We start from the raw sequence: 19,850 nt of genomic DNA, 5'->3' as shown, positions 1-19,850 counted from the left end.
ATTCCGATTCTACCGTTCGCCAACGCCTTTGGCGCCGACGCGTTAACCCCCCTCCGCGTTGCTGCTACTACGAGCAACGTCGGCGGCTTGGCCACACATTTCCACGTGACGACGAGCCACTTATTGTTGAGCGATCATTTGTGATGACCACACCGCTTCTGAAAAAGAGCAACGTAGCTCAGTGGGGCCTGGTGAAATGTTTTTCTCTATATAGTCTTAGTTTAGACTTGGCACAGCATTACACAAAATGAAAACTATTTTTATTTCACCAGATAAGGCCCCCCACCACTGTTTGTTCAGAAGCGACCTCGCTGCATGATTACAGCTCAGCACGTGGAGATTTACAGCAGCCACATACTCTGAACGCGTGATGTTCATTCTAAATGTGGAGGGGGGGGGGGAAAGGGAGGACCCAGAGAAGAATCCACACGACCACGGGGAGATGGAGAGAGAGAAAGAGACACGCAAACTCCCAAATATACAGCAGCAGGCGTCGGGGTCTGGATCGAACCCACGACCTCCCGCGTACCAGGCGAGGTAGTTAACATATCCTAGCCACCGTGATGATGATGAGATGGAAAGACATACAAACTCCCAAATATACCGCAGGCGTCGGGGCCTGGATCGAACCCACGACCTCCTGCGTACCAGGCGAGGTAGTTAACATCTCACCAGAGTTCCGGCTAAACGATGAGGGGGCCGCATGTCGGTAACCGTCTTGGCATCGTCTCCGATGATTTCGGTTGGCTCCGTACGGAGTGAGAGAAGCTCACGCAGACGGCGGTGGGGGCGGCCGTTTTAACTCGTAGGCTTTCGCGACCAATATCCACAATAGAGGTTTGCTTGTGTTTTTTTGCCAGGTTAGATCGCGTTCATATAAATGTGCCGTTAAATGATTTCTGGCCTTATGAGGCTGGCTGTGATCGCCGGCGAAACGTCACGGCGCTCAGATCGTGTAAAAAGTTCCCGTGGGTTTTTACTCCTCCCAGCACGCAAACCGGTTAGTGCTGAACTCGGAACGAATTTGGTCGCGTTCTGTTTACGTGACTGACCCCTTACTGAATGGCTGTGGCGGGTGGTGGTGGTGGTGGCAGGTTTAATGACGCACCTTTATGCGATCAAACCCAGGAGCTGCCAGGTTGGGGCGCGCACACGAGCGTGCGTGTGTGTGACGTGGGGAGTGGTGGCGCAGCGGTTAGCGCTACGCCGCGCTCCGATCCTGGCGACCCGAGTTCAATTCCCACTCACGGCCAACACCAGTGACGATTATCTGAACCGGTCCTGGACCCCGCCTAGGTCGACTCAGCCTTAAATGAGTACCTGGTGCGGTGTGTAAAACATCGCGATATAGGCAGACAAAGGCGACCAGGGGTGGTGCTGGCCACCCACCCCCTCGTGTGCCGTACCATCTTTGATAGGTGCTCGCTAACAGCAATTGCCCCAACAGCCTGTTCAGGCTATATGGCGTGGGATCTTTTGTTTTGTGATGTGGGGAGCGGTGGCGTAGCGGTGAGCATGCTTCACTTCGAACCCATCGACTCGAGTTCGATTCCCGCTCACGACCAACACCAGTGACAGCGATTATCTGAATCGATCCTGGGCCTCCCCTAGTTTGACTCAGCCTCAAATGAGTACCTGGTGCAGTAAACCTCGCCGCTGGGGTAGACCAAAGCGGCCGGGCGTGCGCGGTGTCGGCCACCCGCGTCCCTCGTGTTGCCGTGCCAACCTTCACAGGTGCCACCACTCTTTAACAGCACTTGCCCCAACAATCTGTTCAGGCTATGCGGGGGGGGGGAGGGGATCTTTGTCTTTGTGTGTCTGTGTGACGTCACGGTGTGGCACTGCTCCATCTCGTTGCAGGGCGCCGGTGTTGATGTGGCGGTGGTGGAGGAGGTCGCCTCCGGCTCTGTGATCGTGGGCGCCCGGCATCCCCCGCCCACGTCGCCCGCATGGCCTCACAGAGGAGACACGCCGAGCGAAGGGAGAGGCGGGGGAATGAATGAATGAAGCAGCGGCAGCAGCGGCAGCCGCGGCGAAAGAGTAAGCTGAGAGAAACACGGAGGAAGAGGGAGAGAAAGAGGGTGAGTGTGTTGTGTTTTGAGTGTGACACGAGAGAGAGAGGAGGGAATGAGGCCTGGGGAGAGTGAATGAGAATGAATGATGATGGAGCGACAACAAAAGTGGGATGTTGAGTGAGTGGCCACCATAAAACGACAAGGAAGAGGCGAATGAGAGAGCGAGTGTTTTATTGAGCGTCGGGGAGTGATAGCAAGAGAGGGCGCCAGGGTGGAGAGATGTTTACTACCTCGCCCCGTATCTGATCTGCTGGGTCAGCTCGGATTCAATTTTTTTCCCCGTCAGCAAAATGCCAACATTTGTTTAGTTTCGGTCACATGACCATGACCGGGGCAGCACCACCGTCCGTCACCAGGGGCGGCACTGGGTACCTACCGCACTGACATAACCAAGTCAAATTGCAGGGACCCCAAGCGGGGCTCGGGAAGCCCGCAAAGTTAATGAAAACATCCATCGTGGAGAGAGAGACGCAAGTTTATGGCTGCCCTCCGGCCTGAGGCTTCGTGACTGTGCGGACGAGAAGCGGCGAGTATGTAACTCGCAAAGTATCCCGTGAAACGAACCCGCAAAGACGCGGGCGACGAGACACGTGGGCGGGCAACCTCAACCTACAGCTTTGAAAGCCTGCCAACGCGAAACTTCAGAGCGTTACATATTTTGTACTTTGAGCCGGGCACGGTCGTGAAAACCCGTCAGCCGATAACGAGCAGCGCCCGGCGGGGGGGGGGGGGACTCCTGTGCCGCGTGGCTGACGCGGGGAGGTGGACTTTGGGCGCGCGACGGCACTCCGCGGACTTTGGGAGGAACGGCGTTGGGTCCGCCCGGCGTTTCTTTCATTTTTTTTACACGACCGTGGCTCTGCGCGATATTTTCTAAAAAGAGTCAAATGAAGAGCTGTAATCTTTGTAAATGTGTCCGATTGTATATGTATTATGTGTGTTAAATAAAGAATAATGAGATTAAATGACGGCATGTGAGTGTCCGTGCGGTGTGAAGTTGCGATCGTTTTTGAAAGCGCAGCGAAGGCCACGGACAGATGCAACAGGAATTAAAAAACGAAGCCGCTTGAAGCTTTTATCTTGCCAAGTGAGGCCCACTGAACTCTCAACTCTTTTTCAGAGGCCACACATGACGATAACGAATTGGCAAGTTTTATTTACGTGTCACAAACCCCTTAGCAATTGGCTGCGTCGGGTGGTGGTGGTGGCGGCGGCGGGGTTTAACGACACATTTACGCTTCGATTTAAAGCTTTCGTGACTGCAGGGATTCATCTTCTTGGTTCTTTCGGTAAAGTCACGTAGAAGGGAAATAATAAAATTTAAAAAATTAAACATTATAAAATACAATTCTCACGACGTTTCGGCCACAACGCAAGCAGCCGTCCTCAAGTGAAGAACAGGGCCTGTCGGAAAGACATTCAGACGCTATTCAGACGCTGTCTTTCCCACAGACCTGTTCTTCATTCAGACGCAGTCTTTCCGACAGACCTGTTTTTCACCTGAGGACGGCTGCTTGCGTTGTGGCCGAAACGTCGTGAGAATTGTATTATGTTTTATTTTTATTATTTTATTATTTCCCTTCTACGCGACTTTACCGAAAGAACCAAGAAGACACATTTACATGATCGAAGTCAACACATGGTGGGGGTTGGTGTCGTTAGTGGAGCGATCTTAACTCGCTGCCGAGCTGCGGTGAGTACTCACACGTGAATGTGTCGTTAAATCCGCTACTACCACCCGACACGGCCTGTTAGTAAGGGGGAGTTCACGTCACGTTAACAAAACTTGCCAATTCGTTACTAGTGTAATGTGAGGATATATCCGGCTCACTGACGTATCACAACTCGTCACGATGATCGGCTCTGCCGGTCCTGGTCCATAGCCAATGGGGGGAAGCCTAGGGGCGTGGCCCTGACGTAATAGAAAGGTGACAGCTGTAAGTAGAGGATTGGTTCCGCTGGCTTTGGCCACAGCCAATGGGGAGACGAGTCAGGGGCGTGGTCCCGGGAGCCGACGAGGCAGCCTGGAATATTCCATGGAGGCTAACCAGGATTGGTGGAAACGTACCACGTGACCCGGGTATTAAATAGGGGTGGAGACGAACGACACGTGGTCAGAACGGGAACGAACGGAGGAAGGGGACCACGCGGGAGCGGGGCTCCGGGTTGCCACGTGGCAGTGCGTCTCTCTCTCTATCCCTCTCACGCTGCCTGTCAGCAGCGTGAAGGAGTGTTGTAATGAAAAGTGAATAAAATACCGGATTCCAGTACAGCACCGTGTTTGAGAGTACTCGAATTTGAGATGTTGTGGCTTTACACTCCAACACACAACCGATGGGTCCTGTACTGGTAACGGATTGGCCACACTTTGGTCACGTGACACGAGCTCCCTTACTAATCGGCGGTGTCAGGAGGTGGTTGCGGGTTTAAGGGGCCGTCCATAAATGACGTCACGCGATTTTGGACGATTTTTGACCCCCCCCCTCTCCCCCATCGTCACGCCGTCACAAAAAGTCAGACCACTTCCCCCCTCAAAAATTACGTCACAAAGCTCTGCCCCCCCCCCCCCCAAAAAATATAAAACATGCTTCAAATCGCTTTAAACTATTGTCATTGTAGTGCGTATTTAATGTGGCGCTGCACTCTGATGTAGGAGAAAACGTTTATTAAAACGTATATTTAATTAAGTAGAACGTGTTGTCTATATTAAAATTGATGTGACGTCACATTTCTCAAACTCCCCCCCCCCCTCGTCACACATCGTCACAAATTTCTGACCCCCCCCAGGTGCGTGACGTCATTTATGGACGGCCCCTAACGACACATTTACGCGATCTAACCCAACGACAACCTCACGGATAATATTGGTAGCGAAAGCATCCTCCTCCTACTTCTACTACTCGTGTTGAAGTGCTTACGATGGTGATTGGTTCCTCTTAATGATTCGGTAAGATAGGGATTGTCAATATAGGGGTGAGTGGGTGGTGTCGTTAGTGGAGTGATCTCAACTCGCTGCCGAGAGCCGGTGAATGCGGGTCGTGTCATCCCACCCCAATAGCCAATCGGTGGCCAGGAATTCATAAACAAGAGACTTTTAAACACGTGATGTTAGTCTTTCGCGAGCAATATCCATATAGAGGGGTGTTTTTGGCGTTAGAATTCGTAAATATTTATGGGTGCTTCCATAAGAGGTTTTTTTTGGGTTAGAGCTTGTAAATATATAAATGTCTCGTTAAAACCCGCCCCACCACCCCGACAGCCAACCAGTAAGGGTTGTCGCGTAAACAGAACGTGACAAATTCGTCACTAGTACAGCACTAGTGTGTAGTGTATAGTGGTATGTATAGTAGTGTATTCTGTATAGTAGTATAGTAGTGTGTAGTAGTGTATAGTAGTGTAGTGTGTAGTAGTGTAGTGTATAGTTGTATAGTAGTGTAGTGTGTAGTAGTGTATAGTAGTGTGGTGTATTGTGTATAGCAGTGTAGTGTATAGTGTAGTATACGAGTACAGCACACCGGTGCGTTGGAGAGCCAAGCCACAACATTTACAATCGGAGTTCGCGTTAAACCAAAGTAATAAAAATAATTCACAGTCATTCACTCGCAGAGGTAGAGAATTATTCACGGTTGTGGGAAACCACAGAGAAGCCGGGAAGGCAGCCAGAACCGGCGCCAGCAATTCCCCAAGTTCTGTGGTCCTATATTATTGGGATGTTTGGTCAGCTGCATTCACGAGCGTGTGGGAAACGGCGGTACCCATGGATGCCGCACGGATGTTAAGGTGGTGAGTTCCAAACAATCCCCGAAAAAATGAAAACACATTCCTGCGGAGAGAGCTGGTAGGAACGTTGGGTTTTCTCGGTGAATGGCCAGGGTCAATGGCGGCGTGGTGTATTCCGCAAATATGCCCGACTGTGAGGGCGGGCACAAGCCAGCATGAGTAGGTTAAACGTTGAGTTTCATAAGGGCACCACGGGGTGACCAGCCCCTCCCCACCCAGCCCCACTCCTCCCACCCCCCCACCCAGCCCCACCCTGCCCCTCCCCACCCTCCCCACCCTCCCCACCCTCCCCACCCAGCCCCTTCCCACCCAGCCCCTCCCCACCCTCCCCTCCCCACCCAGCCCCTCCCCACCCTCCCCACCCTCCCCTCCCCACCCTGCCCCTCCCCACCCTCCCCACCCAGCCCCTCTCCACCCTCCCCACCCAGCCCCTTCCCACCCAGCACCACCCTCCCTACCCAGCCCCTCCCCACCCAGCCCCTCCCTGCACGACGGACACAATAATCCCCTGTGGGCTGGTGTAACCAGGAGGTTCCTACCAGTATGAATCCACTCACTGTACCGCCATCGTACCCCCTGGGCAAGCCAGGAGATGGCGACCTCGACTCCTATGGCAAGGGAGTTTCACGAGCTTGTGTGGTCCACCAACCACAAAAGTGTATTGGTTTGGCCACGTTTCTTTGTTGTAGTACGGAGTAAGACTGATGGCCTTAATCCAAGTTGTCTTGTGGTTGTTGTTGTTTGACTTGCATCCCACTGGGATTTTTGCACACGGCGTTGGTGTACGGTGCTTTTTTCTGCAATATTTTGCTGTCTTTTCTTGAATTTTCTGTTTGCACTTAGTCACATAGTCACTTTAAGATGTTTTCTTGTTCATGTTTTTGTTTATTGTTTGTTGCGGTTGCACCCGATTCAAGAGCCGAATGGCTCACAGGGCTACACCTAATAAATGAACTTGAACCCCGATTCATTTTCACTGCCTACGTTGGCCCACTGATTAACGGCGAGCTTGAGTGAAATGTTTGTATATATGTGTGTGTCTTGTCTTGTGCCGGGAAAGGTCCTGGCAAGGATTATTCAACATCGCCTTGCCAGGCACACTGAGGAGAGGCTTGCCGAGCCCCAATGCGGTTTCAGACCAGGGCGGTCCTGCACGGAAGCCACGTTCACTGTCCATCTGCTCCAGCAGAGGTGTAGGGAATTCCAACAAGACCTACACCTCTGCTTTATCGACCTGGTCAAGGCCTATGATACCATCAACAGGCCACAATTGTGGGCAATTCTTCGTGATTTCGGAGTTCCTGACTCTCTGCTCGCAATCATTAAAGGGCCTTCGTGATGGTGGGCACGGCAGAGCGGGTTAGAGCTACGTGGCCAGGAGTCGGAGCCATTCCCTGTACACCTTGGGGTGCGACAGGGATGTCCTCTGGCTCCCACATTTCTTAACATCATCGTTGACCACGTAGTTCGAGAAGCTTTCCATGGCTATACCAAGTTGCGATGTTCGCGCACCGCCCCAGGTATTCATTTGAGGCTGCATCGACCTAGGGGAGGCCCAGGACCCGTTCGGATAATCGTCACCGATGTTGGCCGTGAGCAGGAATCGAACCCGGCTCGCCAGGTTCGTCGCGCAGCGTAGCACAGGGACACACAACAACAACAAACAAACAAAAACCACAACCAACAACACCAACAAACAACGCCAGCGCGCCGTGAAATAAACACGCGCTTACCAAACGCTCAGCGTCTCAAGATTTTATTGAGGCCCCCCGACACAGTCCGAACGACCACCCGCACACACAACAACACAGCGGTGTGGGAGCCTCTAACACGCGTCTCTTCATCGCCGCCCTCCCACCACCACCACCACCGCCGCAACCTCGGCGGACGCGGCGGCACGGCGAGCCCATCGCGACTCGCTCGCTCGCCATCCGGAGTCCCGGTAACGTGGTCGCGCTTTTCCCGGGAGCCCTTCATGCACGTGGGGAGGTCGCCGGTGCCGCCGCGTCCGCGACTCGAACGGTCGAATCCGTCAAGTTCAGTCGATCCGTCGCGTCCCGTCCGTCGCGTCCCGTCCGACCGCTCGGAGGTTCATCCTCGGCACGCGTGATCGTGACGTGTGTCGGCGCTACCTTTCACCGGTTTCCTCTCGCCTGCCACCCCCCCCCCCCCCCCCTTTGCCCGCCCGCCACACACCGGGGAATCGAACCCAGGCTGGAAGCGGGCGGTCAACGTCTCGTGGGGGAGCGGGGGGGGGGGGGTCAGGAATCGAGCGTCTAAGCCACGGACCTCCTGCACGCCAGGCGAGGGAGTTAACATTTCCTCGCCGCTGTGGCTCGCGCACGATTTTGGTGTGACCCCCTCCCCCGCTCCGCACCCCCATGATGGGGGGGGGGGGGCGAGAAGAAAGCCGTCGCTATCGCCCACGATCTTTTTATTTTGTTTTTAAATGTTTAAACCACTTCATGGACTAGAGAGAGAATTAAGAACAAGTTGTACGTGTCGTCCGCTGGGATGTCGTGGGGAGCGGTCATGTGCGTGTGTGTGTGTACACGTGTGTGTGTACGTGTGTGTGTGTACGCGTGTGTGTGTGTACATGTGTGTGTGTGTACATGTGTGTGTGACGCGTGCGGGTTTGTGTGTGTGTGTCTACGCGTGCGTGTGTACATGTGTGTGTGACGCGAGTGTGACGCGTGTGTGTCTACACGTGTGTGTGTGTACATGTGTGTGTACATGTGTGTGTGACACGTGGGTTTGTGTGTGTCCATGTGTGTGTGACACGTGGGTTTGTGTGTGTCCATGTGTGTGTGACACGTGCGGGTTTGTGTGTGTGTGTACGCGTGACACTGGCAAGTTTGTGTGTGCGTACAGGTTTGTGTGTCTGTGTGCGTGACGCGTCTGCACGCGTGTGCGTGCGGATGAGACGCGCGCGTGTGTGTGCGTGTGTGTGTACGTGTGTGTGTACGTGTGTCTTTGTGTGCGCGTGTGTGTGTGCGTGTGTATGTGTGTGCGTGTGTGTGTACGCGTGTGTGTGTGTGCGTGTGTGTGTACGCGTGTGTGTGTGTGTACGTGTGTCTTTGTGTGTGCGTGTGTGTGTGTGCGTGTGTCTTTGTGTGCGCGTGTGTGTGTGCGTGTGTATGTGTGTGCGTGTGTGTGTACGCGTGTGTGTGTGTGCGTGTGTGTGTACGCGTGTGTGTGTGTGTACGTGTGTCTTTGTGTGTGCGTGTGTGTGTGTGCGTGTGTATGTGTGTGCGTGTGTGTGTACGCGTGTGTGTGTGTGTGCGTGTGTGTGTACGCGTGTGTGTGTGCGTGTGTCTTTGTGTGCGCGTGTGTGTGTGTGTGCGTGTGTATGTGTGTGCGTGTGTGTGTACGCGTGTGTGTGTGTGTACACAATCCCCACGACAGCCTCTCACAACACGAGTAACGGTTCACATCCGACAGCACGAACTACAACGAGGAAACAAGATCAACATTAAGAAATGAAAAAAACATCGACCTTCGGTCATATACTGTATGTGCGTGTCCGTTGTATGCGCGTGTACATGTGCGTATGTGCATGTGTGTATGTGCGTGCGTGTATGTGCGTGCGTGTGTGTGCGTGCGTGCGCCTGTGTGCGTGCGTGTGCCTGTGTAAGTGTGTGTACGTGCGTGTGTGTGCGCACGTGCGTGTATGTGTAAATGTGCGTGTGTGTATGTGTGCGTGTGTGTGTGCGCGTGTGCGTGTGTGTATGGGCGTGCGTGTGTGCGCGTGTGTGTGTATGTGTAAGTGTGTATGTGTGCGTGGGTGTGTACGTGCGTGTGTACGCGTGTGTGAGTGCGTGTGTGTACATGCGTGTGAGTGTGTGTGTATGTGTAAGTGTGTGTGTATGTGTAAGTGTGTGCGTGTGTGTATGTGTGTGTGTACATGTGTGTGTGCGTGTGTGTACGTGCGTGTGTGTATGTGTAAGTGTGTGCGTGTGTGTGTGTACATGTGCTTGTGAGTGTGTGTATATGTAAGTGTGTGTTTAAGTGCGTGCGTATGTGTGTATGTGTGTGTACGTGTGTGTGTGTATGTGTAAGTGTGTGTGTGTATGTGTGCATGTGTGCTTGTATGTGTAAGTGTGCATGTGTGTGTACATGTGTGTGTGCGTGTGTGTGCGTATGTGTGTGCATGTGCGTGTGTGTACGTGTGAGTGTGTGTGTATGTGTAGGTGTGTGCGTGTGTGTACGTGTGAGTGTATGTGTAAGTGTGCGTGTGTGTGTACATGTGTGTGTACGTGTGAGTGTGTGTGTATGCGTGTGTGTGTACATGTGTGTGTACGTGTGAGTGTGCGTGGTCCGACTCGACCACTCTGCCCATAACCCAAGGCGCCCCCCCCCCCAACAGACCAACCCCCGCCGTGACCGCCCCCCGTTCCGACGAGAGCCCCTACGGCGTAGTTTCTGCTCCCCCCTTCATGTGCGCGACCCCCGCGGGGGGGTAGGGATGAACGTGGGGGGGGGCTAACCCCGAGTAACCAAATGGGGGGGCAGCAAAATAATAAAAAAATTCCCAAAACTTCACCCAAACTTCCGAGTCGTCCGTCCACTCGTCCGACCGTCATCCGTTCCGTTCCCACCCATCATCCGTTCATTTGCTCGAGATGTTAACTACCTCGCCGGGTGCGCAGGAGGTCTCCGTGGGTTCGATCACGACCGACCCCACCTCCTGACGTCGTCCGCTGTATATTTGGGGGTCTGCGTGGCTCCCTCTCTCTCTCTCCCCCCCCCCATCGATCGCTCTGCCCGTGGGACGCGTGGATTCGTCCGGTGCCTTCCCCCTTCAACGGCACGAATCGACGGCCCACGTGCGGGTCGCTACGAATTTGAGCGATGGGAGCCCGCCGACGAATTTACAGCCGACAAATACTCTCTAAGCGCGGAGACCCCGGTAGAAGAATCCAAGCGACCACGTGGGGAGAGAGAGAGAGACCCGCAAACTCCCACACATCCAGCAGGCGTCCGTCGTGAGGGGTCGGGGTCGAACTCACAACCTCCTGCGTGCCAGGCGAGGGAGTCAACATCTCGCGAGGTTCAGAGGAGGGGGGCGGCTTAGTTGGCGGGGTCAGAGGTCAGAGGCGAGCCCCCACCTCTCCCGGCCTCAGCCGCGACCCCTCCTCGCTTTCATTCACTCGTCATTCACTTTCATTCCTTCACTCCTTCCTGTCATTCACTCGTCAGTCACTTTCATTCCTTCACTCCTGCCTTTCATTCAGCGGTCAGTCACTTTCATTCCTTCACTTCTGCCTTTCATTCAGCGGTCAGTCACTTTCATTCCTTCACTCCTTCCTGTCATTCACTGCTGAGTCACTTTCATTCCTTCACTCCTTCCTGTCATTCAGCAGTGAGTCACTTTCATTCCTTCACTCCTTCCTGTCATTCACTCGTCAGTCACTTTCATTCCTTCACTCCTTCCTGTCATTCACTAGTCAGTCACTTTCATTCTTTCACTCCCTCCTGTCATTCACTCGTGAGTCACTTTCATTCCTTCACTCCTTCCTTTCATTCACTGTTGAGTCACTTTCATTCCTTCACTCCCTCCTGTCATTCACTGCTGAGTCACTTTCATTCCTTCACTCCTTCCTGTCATTCAGCGGTGAGTCACTTTCATTCACTCACTCCTTCCTGTCATTCACTCGTCAGTCACTTTCATTCCTTCACTCCTTCCTGTCATTCACTGCTGAGTCACTTTCATTCCTTCACTCCTTCCTGTCATTCACTGCTGAGTCACTTTCATTCCTTCACTCCATCCTGTCATTCACCCGTCCCCTTTCATTCCTTCACTGCTTCCTGTCATTCAGCGGTGAGTCACTTTCATTCCTTCACTCCTTCCTTTCATTCACTCGTCCCCTGCTTTCATTCCTTCACTCCTTCCTGTCATTCACTAGTTAATCACTTTCATTCCTTCACTCCCTCCTTTCATTCACTCGTCCCCTCCTTTCATTCCTTCACTCCTTCCTGTCATTCACTCGTGAGTCACTTTCATTCCTTCACTCCTTCCTTTCATTCACTGCTGAGTCACTTTCATTCCTTCACTCCTTCCTGTCATTCACTCGTGAGTCACTTTCATTCCTTCACTCCTTCCTGTCATTCACTAGTGAGTCACTTTCATTCCTTCACTCCCTCCTGTCATTCACTGCTGAGTCATTTTCATTCCTTCACTCCATCCTGTCATTCACTCGTGAGTCACTTTCATTCCTTCACTCCCTCCTGTCATTCACTGCTGAGTCATTTTCATTCCTTCACTCCTTCCTGTCATTCACTGCTGAGTCACTTTCATTCCTTCACTCCTTCCTTTCATTCACTCATCAGTCACTTTCATTCCTTCACTCCTTCCTTTCATTCACTGCTGAGTCATTTTCATTCCTTCACTCCTTCCTTTCATTCGCTGGTGAGTCACTTTCATTCCTTCACTCCTTCCTGTCATTCACTCGTCAGTCACTTTCATTCCTTCACTCCTACCTGTCATTCACTAGTGAGTCACTTTCATTCCTTCACTCCTTCCTGTCAATCAGCGGTGAGTCACTTTCATTCCTTCACTCCCTCCTTTCATTCACTCGTCAGTCATTTTCATTCCTTCACTCCTTCCCGTCATTCACTTGTCAGTCACTTTCATTCCTTCACTCCTTCCTGTCATTCACTCGTGAATCACTTTCATCCCTTGACTCCCTCCTGTCATTCACTGCTGAGTCATTTTCATTCCTTCACTCCTTCCTTTCATTCGCTGGTGAGTCACTTTCATTCCTTCACTCCTTCCTGTCATTCACTCGTCAGTCACTTTCATTCCTTCACTCCTTCCTTTCATTCAGCGGTGAGTCACTTTCATTCCTTGACTCCCTCCTTTCATTCGCTCGTCAGTCACCGTCAGTCCTTCGTCGCCACCTTTCATTCCTCCCGACAGCCCCCCGCCGCCTCTCACCGTCACACGGAGCTCCGCCCGGCGGCAGCCGCCGCCTCTCAGCGTCACAACTGCTGCCGCTTGCCCGTCCGGCGTCAGTCGGCGACCGTCGCCCGGGGCCGTCACTGTCACGTCTCCTCCGTGACGTCACCGCCGACGTCACCGGCGCCGCCCCGTCAGGCGCACGACGCCGGCAGCCGCGTCGCCCCGCGGCACCGTCAGCCGACGGTCGCCACGACCGCGGCGGCGGCGGCGCCCGGCAACGCTTTGGCCGCAGGGCCGAGCGTCCGTCAATGTCACCGTCACGCGACGCCGTCACCGTCACCACCGTCACCACCGTCACCGCCACCGACGCCCGCGTGCTCCATCGCTCACCGGTAGCCGAAACGAACGCGACCGGGCGGCAGCGGTCACCGGCTACCGCTGCCGGCGCCGCCGTCCCCGTGGTGGTGGCCGTGGTGGCCGTGGTGGTTTGGAGGCGACTTCTTGAGCTGCCGTCGCAGCGCGTCGATCTTGCCGCGCGTCTCCACGTCTTCTTCTCCGTGCGCCTCGGTTCTCTTGTCGTCGTCGTCGTCTTTGCAGTCGTAGTCCACGATCGCCGGCCGCTCCGCCTCCTCCCCACCTCCGACGCCGCCGCCGTCGCCAGGGCGAACCTTCGCGACGTCCTGCGGGGGGCCGGGGCAGAGCGGGCGGGAGGGTTCGTGGCGACCGAGCGGTTAAGCGTGCGCGCTGAGGTCCTTCTTCCGACGACGACGGTGCCGGTGGTCGTGATCACCGGCGAAACGTCACGGTCACTCGGACCATAGATGTCGCTGCCGGTTTAACTCTCTCCGACGCGCGACAAACGATTAGTGCCCAACCAGCAACGAGTTTGGGCCACGCTTTGTTCACGCGGCCCAACCGCCCCGCTAAATTGGTGGGCGGTGGCGGGTTGAACGACACGTGAACGTTCACGCGGTGAAATCCGTCACGTCGGGGAGCTACTTTTGACACGACTCGGGACGTGCGGCACCGTGATAACGCCGCTTCTGAGCGCTCGACAACGAACCGATTTCTTCGTACGGTACGCGCGGAACGACACGGTGACGTGCTGGCGAGGGCGGTGGTGGCGGTCATCACAGTGGTCACAGTGACGTGGCATCTGGGCGAACTTTAGCGTTGCTACGTTGTTTACAGACACGTCATCGTTTCGGCTCGGGGCGCTGCGCTTTTCACGAACGCGTCTTCGACTACGACGGCTGCCACGCGCGGGCAGCAGGCAAAACCAACAATAGTTTTAAAACGTACACATAGACAACTGGAACGATCACGGTGGCGTCATTCCTTTCACGCGGCACTTTTTTGGCAACAAAACTGACACCTTTTTTACAAGGAGTCATGTTTGCATTGACCACAATACCTGCAGTCGGAATCCAAACAAACAACACAACTCTGATAATGTGTGCACTGTCCTTGAAGTTGATTGGTCCACACCCGAAACAGCTTTCCTTAGAGCCTAGTCTCACGTGGTGTTGGACCAGATGACGCCAAAAGGCATCTCCTACTACTGAAACTGCGAGTAAAAATATCATAATTTGTGAGCAGGCTGCAGGTAAAAACATTTTATTTTTTATATATAAATCGTTCGGCTGGAACGATCGCGATGACGGCCGCGCTGGTCACTGCACTCACGGCGGTGGCGACGGTGGCGGTGGCGGTGGCCTCGCCGCTGGGCGGGCAGGCCCCGCACACCTCCTTGGCGTGGGTGGCCACGATGGCCGACTCCACGTACGGGAAGTCCAGGAAGGAGTAGGGCAGCGAAAGGCGCACCGTTAGGCGTCCGCACCTGCACCGGGGAGGGAGGAGGAGGAGGATGAGGAGGATGAGGAGGAGACGCACGAGGGGGGAGACGCTTTGACGGAGCCGCTCAAGATAAAAGCAACTCTGAACTATTTAAACTTTCACCATTGCAACCTCATTTGACAGTAAAAATATGATATTTGGTTTTTTCCCCTTTTTCCTGGCAACAAAACTGACACCTTTTGCAAGCAATCATGTTTACATTAACCACAATACTTGCAGTCAAATGCAAACAAAAAACAATACTCTAGACTTGAAGCTTTCGTGACTGCAAGGAATCATATTCTTAGGTGTTTTCGGTAAAGTCACGTAGGTAAAACATCAAAATTAATAAAAATAATAAAATAAAAATAAAGATCACGACGTTTCGGAGGCAACACAAGTCTCCGTCATCAGGTGGGACAGTCACAGCCAGATCAGCTGCATCAAGTGAGGCAATGATTTAAGATGTAATCCCTTAAAAGCGAGTTGAGGGGGGGAGGAGAGGGGGGGGAGGGGCTCATCGGAATGTGGTAGCCAATGAATGGAAAGTATCGGGAGAGAAGGGCCAACAAAAAGGTGGGCGACGGCGTGGAAGCTATTGTGCGCAAGCGACACACTGCTGCCCACGCCAACGCATTGGGCAGAGAGGGGGGAGGGGGGAGGTCTGATACACATGATAGAAAAGAAAAGAAAATGCGTATGTTTATACCAATGCTGGCTAAACAATGAAGAGATTACTGTTAAACACTGGGGAAGTTAACACTCGGTCAAGTAAAGTAAACTAGTGTCTGTCAGATAAGATGGTCAAAAAAGTGTAATTAAGTCTTTTTTGCGTGGTTAATAACATCTTTCCAATGATTACTAAGTTTGTACCCATCATCACGGTTGAAATTATGTCTGTGTTTGTATATTTGTATGGCTTCGTGTACAAACCTTTGATGGTAGCCAGAAGGTTTGCAGAGAACCTTGGTCTCGGAAAAGACAATTTCATGAGAGCCCACTGAGTTGTAGCAATGATCGGCAACGGCCGAAGAATCAGTTCTGCCGTGTTTCAGATCTGACTTGTGCTCGCGGACACGATCAACAACATGGCGTTTCGTTTCTCCAATGTAGCAATCCCCACAAATGCAACTCAATTTGTAGACTCCAGGATACTGTAAGTCAGGAACACCATCCTTCACAGATGGAATCAGATCCGAAAACACCTAAGAAAACAATACTCTGATAAATTATGCACTGTCCTTGAAACTGATTGGTCCACACCAGAGACAGCTTTCTTTAGAGCCTTGTCTCATACGGTGTTCGACCAGATGACGCCAAAAGGCGCACACAAAAGGCGCACACAAAAAAAGGGGGGAAAAAACCCTATTAGTATATTTTGGTACTGCCAAAGGAGGTCCCATGATGCAACTCTGAACTATTTAAACTTTCACCATTGGAACCTCATTTGCCAGTAAAAATATGATAATTGTTTTTTTACCCTTTTACCTGGCAACAAAACTGACACCTTTTGTTTTTTCACTACCAGGTAAAAAGGCCCCACTAGGTGCAGGAGGAGGTCATGGGGCAGACCCAGGTGGTGCCATGGGTTGACTGCTGTGCCAGGCTAGGTGCAGGAGGAGGTCACGGGACAGACCCAGCAGGTGCCATGGGTTGACTGCTGTGCCAGGCTAGGTGCAGGAGGAGGTCACGGGACAGACCCAGGTGGTGCCATGGGTTGACTGCTGTGCCAGGCTAGGTGCAGGAGGAGGTCACGGGACAGACCCAGCAGGTGCCATGGGTTGACTGCTGTGCCAGGCTAGGTGCAGGAGGAGGTCACGGGACAGACCCAGGTGGTGCCATGGGTTGACTGCTGTGCCAGGCTAGGTGCAGGAGGAGGTCACGGGACAGACCCAGCAGGTGCCATGGGTTGACTGCTGTGCCAGGCTAGGTGCAGGAGGAGGTCACGGGACAGACCCACGTGGTGCCATGGGTTGACTGCTGTACCAGGCTAGGTGCAGGAGGAGGTCACGGGACAGACCCAGCAGGTGCCATGGGTTGACTGCTGTGCCAGGCTAGGTGCAGGAGGAGGGTCACGGGACAGACCCAGGTGGTGCCATGGGTTGATGAACTGAGGATGACTGGGGCACGGCTGGTGCATCACCACCACCATCACCACCATCACCACCACCGCAGCACCCAAAGATCACCCAGCGCACGTGCACGGCAATTACTGGACACGGTGTGCCCATCGAGCCCCCCCCCCCTCGACCTGTCGTAGACGAAGATGTCGTTGCGCTGCCCGCCCAACAAGGTCCACAGGTCGGGGCCGGACGAGGCCTGAGCGTGGGCCGTCACCGCGGACGACGAGGAGGAGGATGATGGGGAGGAGGAGGAGGGGAGGAGGCGTCGTGCCAGGCGGCGGGCGGAGGAGCGCGAGTGGGGGCCGCGCTCGCTGAGCAGCGCGTAGGCCACGTCGCTCAAGCCGCGCGCGTCCAGGCGTGCGCGCAGCTTGTCCAGCCTGCGTGTGCGTGCGTGTAGGTGTGTGTGTGTAGGTGTGGGCGTGTAGGTGTGGGTGGGTGGATGTGCGTGTGTGTGTAGGTGTGGGCGTGTGTGTGTAGATGTGGGCGTGTGTGTGTAGGGGTGGGCGTGTGTGTGTAGGTGTACGTGTGGGCGTGTGTGTGTAGGTGTACGTGTGGGCGTGTGTGTGTAGGTGTACGTGGGTGGATGTGTGTGTAGGTGTATGTGTGTGTAGGTGTACGTGGGTGTGTGTGTAGGTGTGTGTGTGTAGGTGTACGTGGGTGGATGTGCATGTGTGTGTACACGTGTGTAGGTGTGAATGTGTGGGTTTGCGTTTGTGTAGATGTGAATGTGTGTGTGTGTAGGTGTGAATGTGTGTGTGTGTAGGTGTGAATGTGTGTGTGTGAATGTGTGTGTGTGTAGGTGTGTTGGTGTGTGTGTGTAGGTGTGAGTGTGTGTGTAGGTGTGAATGTGTGGTGTGTGTGTGTAGGTGTGTTGGTGTGTGTGTAGGTGTGTAGGTGTGAATGTGTGTGTGTAGATGTGAATGTGTGTGTGGGTGTGTGGGTGTGTGTGTAGGTGTGTGTGTGTACACGTGTGTAGGTGTGAATGTGTGGATTTGCGTGTGTGCGATAAATGCACGACAATAACAATTAATAATAATGGAGGCCTGTGCGTCTCGGGTAACAATTCGTTTTAGCGCCTTGCGGGGTCAACTGTCGGGGGAGGTTGTGGTGCCTGGAATGGCTGAGTAGGGGGCCAATTCGTGAGTGGGAATCCTTGCCACGGCCATCGCGAGTGAATGCGGTGGCAACTATGAAAGGTCTAAAATACAGAAGCGAGCGCATCCGAGAATGTGCGCCGAAAATTGCCCCCAAAGCTCCACGACGTCTCAACACCGCAACTTGACCCACGCGTGCGCGCGTGTGTGTACGTGTGTGTGTGTAAGTGTGTGTGTGTAAGTGTGTGTGTGTACGCGTGTGTGTGTGCGTGTGTGTGTACATGTGTGTGTGTGTACGTGTGTGTGTGTGTATGTGTGTGCGTGTGTGTGTACGTGTGTACGTGTGTGTGTACGTGTGTGTGTGTACGTGTGTGTGTGTACATGTGTGTGTGTACGTGTGTGTGTGTACGTGTGTGTACGTGTGTGTGTGTACGTGTGTGTGTGTGTACGTGTGCGTGTGTACGAGTGTGTGTGTCCCCGACTGTGGGGAACGGTAGTGGTAGCGGTTATCGCTACGCTGAACTACGAACCTGGCGACCCGGGTTCAATTCCCGCTCACGGCCAACACCGGTGACGAATATCTGAACCGGTCATGGGCCTCCCCTAGTTCGACTCAGCCTCAAATGAGTACCCGGTGCGGTGTGTAAACATCGCCACTGGGGAGACAAAGGCGGCCGGGCGTGGGGTTGCTGCCCACCCACCCCACCTCGTGTGCCGTGCCGGCCTTCACAGGAGCTCGCTAACAGCACTTGCCCCATACATTCTGTTAATACTCTTGGGTTTTTTCGGTAAAGTCACGTAGGTAAAAAATAAAATTAAAAGTTAATAAAAGTAATAATGGAAATAAAATAAAATAATAAATCACGACGTTTCGGAGCCAACACAAGTCTCCGTCATCAGGTGGGACCGTCACAGCTAAAATTACTGCATCAAGTGACACACACACGTCCTGATGTATTATTTTATTTTATTTCCATTATTACTTTTATTAACTTTAAAAAAAAAAAATTTACCTACGTGACTTTACCCGAAAAAACCTAAGAGTATGAATCCTTGCAGTCACGAAAGCTTCAAATCTAGAACATTCTGTTAAGGCCACCACCACCACCACCACCACTCACTCCGTGGCCTGCGATCGTCAGAGGCGGCAGCCTCCGGCCAGCAGCGCCAGCACGCGCACGCATCCCGCGTGCTCCGCCATCGGGTCGACGCCGTCCGCGTCCCTCCAGGAGGGCGCCGGTCGGCAGAGCGCGAGGGCGTCCTTCGCCTCGTCCACCCTCCCCACCTCGTCCCCTCCTCCTCCTCCTCCCCCGGCCGGGACTGCGACGTGCCGAGGTCTAGCCGCCAGCGTGGACGCGGCTCCGGCCAACAGGGCCAGGAACGCCACCGCCACCGTCAGCGCCACCGGCCGTGGTGGCCGTGATGACGGTGGCGGTGGCGGTCGCCCCGGGGGTTTGCCCCACGGCTGAGGCCCCATGGCCCCGCCGGGAGGGCCTGGCGCCTCAACGCGCTGCCGGAGAGAGAGAAGAGAGAGGCATGGGTGATTATACTGGTAGGAATCTCCTGGTTACACCAGCCCACAGGGGATTATTGTGTCCGTCGTGCAGGGAGGGGCTGGGTGGGGAGGGTGGGGCTGGGTGGGGAGGGGAGGGTGGGGTGGGTGGGGAGGGTGGGGAGGGGCTCGGTGGGGAGGGTGGGGCTGGGTGGGGCTGGGTGGGGAGGGGCTGGTCACCCCGTGGTGCCCTTATAAAACTCAATGTTTAACCTACTCACGCCGACTTGTGCCCGCCCTCGGAATACACCACGCCGCCGTTGACCCTGGCCATTGAACGAGCAACCCAACGTTCCTACCAGCTCCCTCCGCAGGAGGAATGTGTTTGGTGGTGGATGCCGACGCGAGGATTGAGGCGATTGGATTTAGTTTTTTGTGGCAGGGCGACAGGGAGGGTGCTTCTGTTCTAAACCTTGGCCGTGCGACAGAGATGAAGAGAGATGAAGAGAGAGAGACATCGGTGATTGATGGTGGACGCTTGGATTAACG

The 19,850-nt window shown here is 54.1% G+C and overlaps 1 protein-coding gene across 1 annotated transcript; it reads right to left on the bottom strand.

Annotated features, from left to right (window-relative positions):
• Window positions 1-7,595: 7,595 nt before the first annotated feature.
• Window positions 7,596-17,936, bottom strand: LOC133359029 (selenoprotein P-like). Its single transcript, XM_061577400.1, has 4 exons — window positions 17,923-17,936; window positions 16,844-17,092; window positions 14,443-14,596; window positions 7,596-13,436 (listed from the first exon to the last, which is right to left on the bottom strand). Exons 1-4 carry the CDS (start codon window positions 17,934-17,936, stop codon window positions 13,182-13,184), a joined length of 672 nt encoding a protein of 223 aa, XP_061433384.1. The 3' UTR covers window positions 7,596-13,181.
• Between the last annotated feature and the right edge of the window lie 1,914 nt (window positions 17,937-19,850).

Source organism: Lethenteron reissneri, chromosome 64 (assembly GCF_015708825.2).
Source record: "Lethenteron reissneri isolate LAM-NWPU_2019-01 chromosome 64, ASM1570882v1, whole genome shotgun sequence".
NCBI lineage: Eukaryota > Metazoa > Chordata > Hyperoartia > Petromyzontiformes > Petromyzontidae > Lethenteron > Lethenteron reissneri.
Note: the sequence above shows the minus strand (reverse complement) of the source record. Positions and strands in the feature narration are given on the sequence as shown.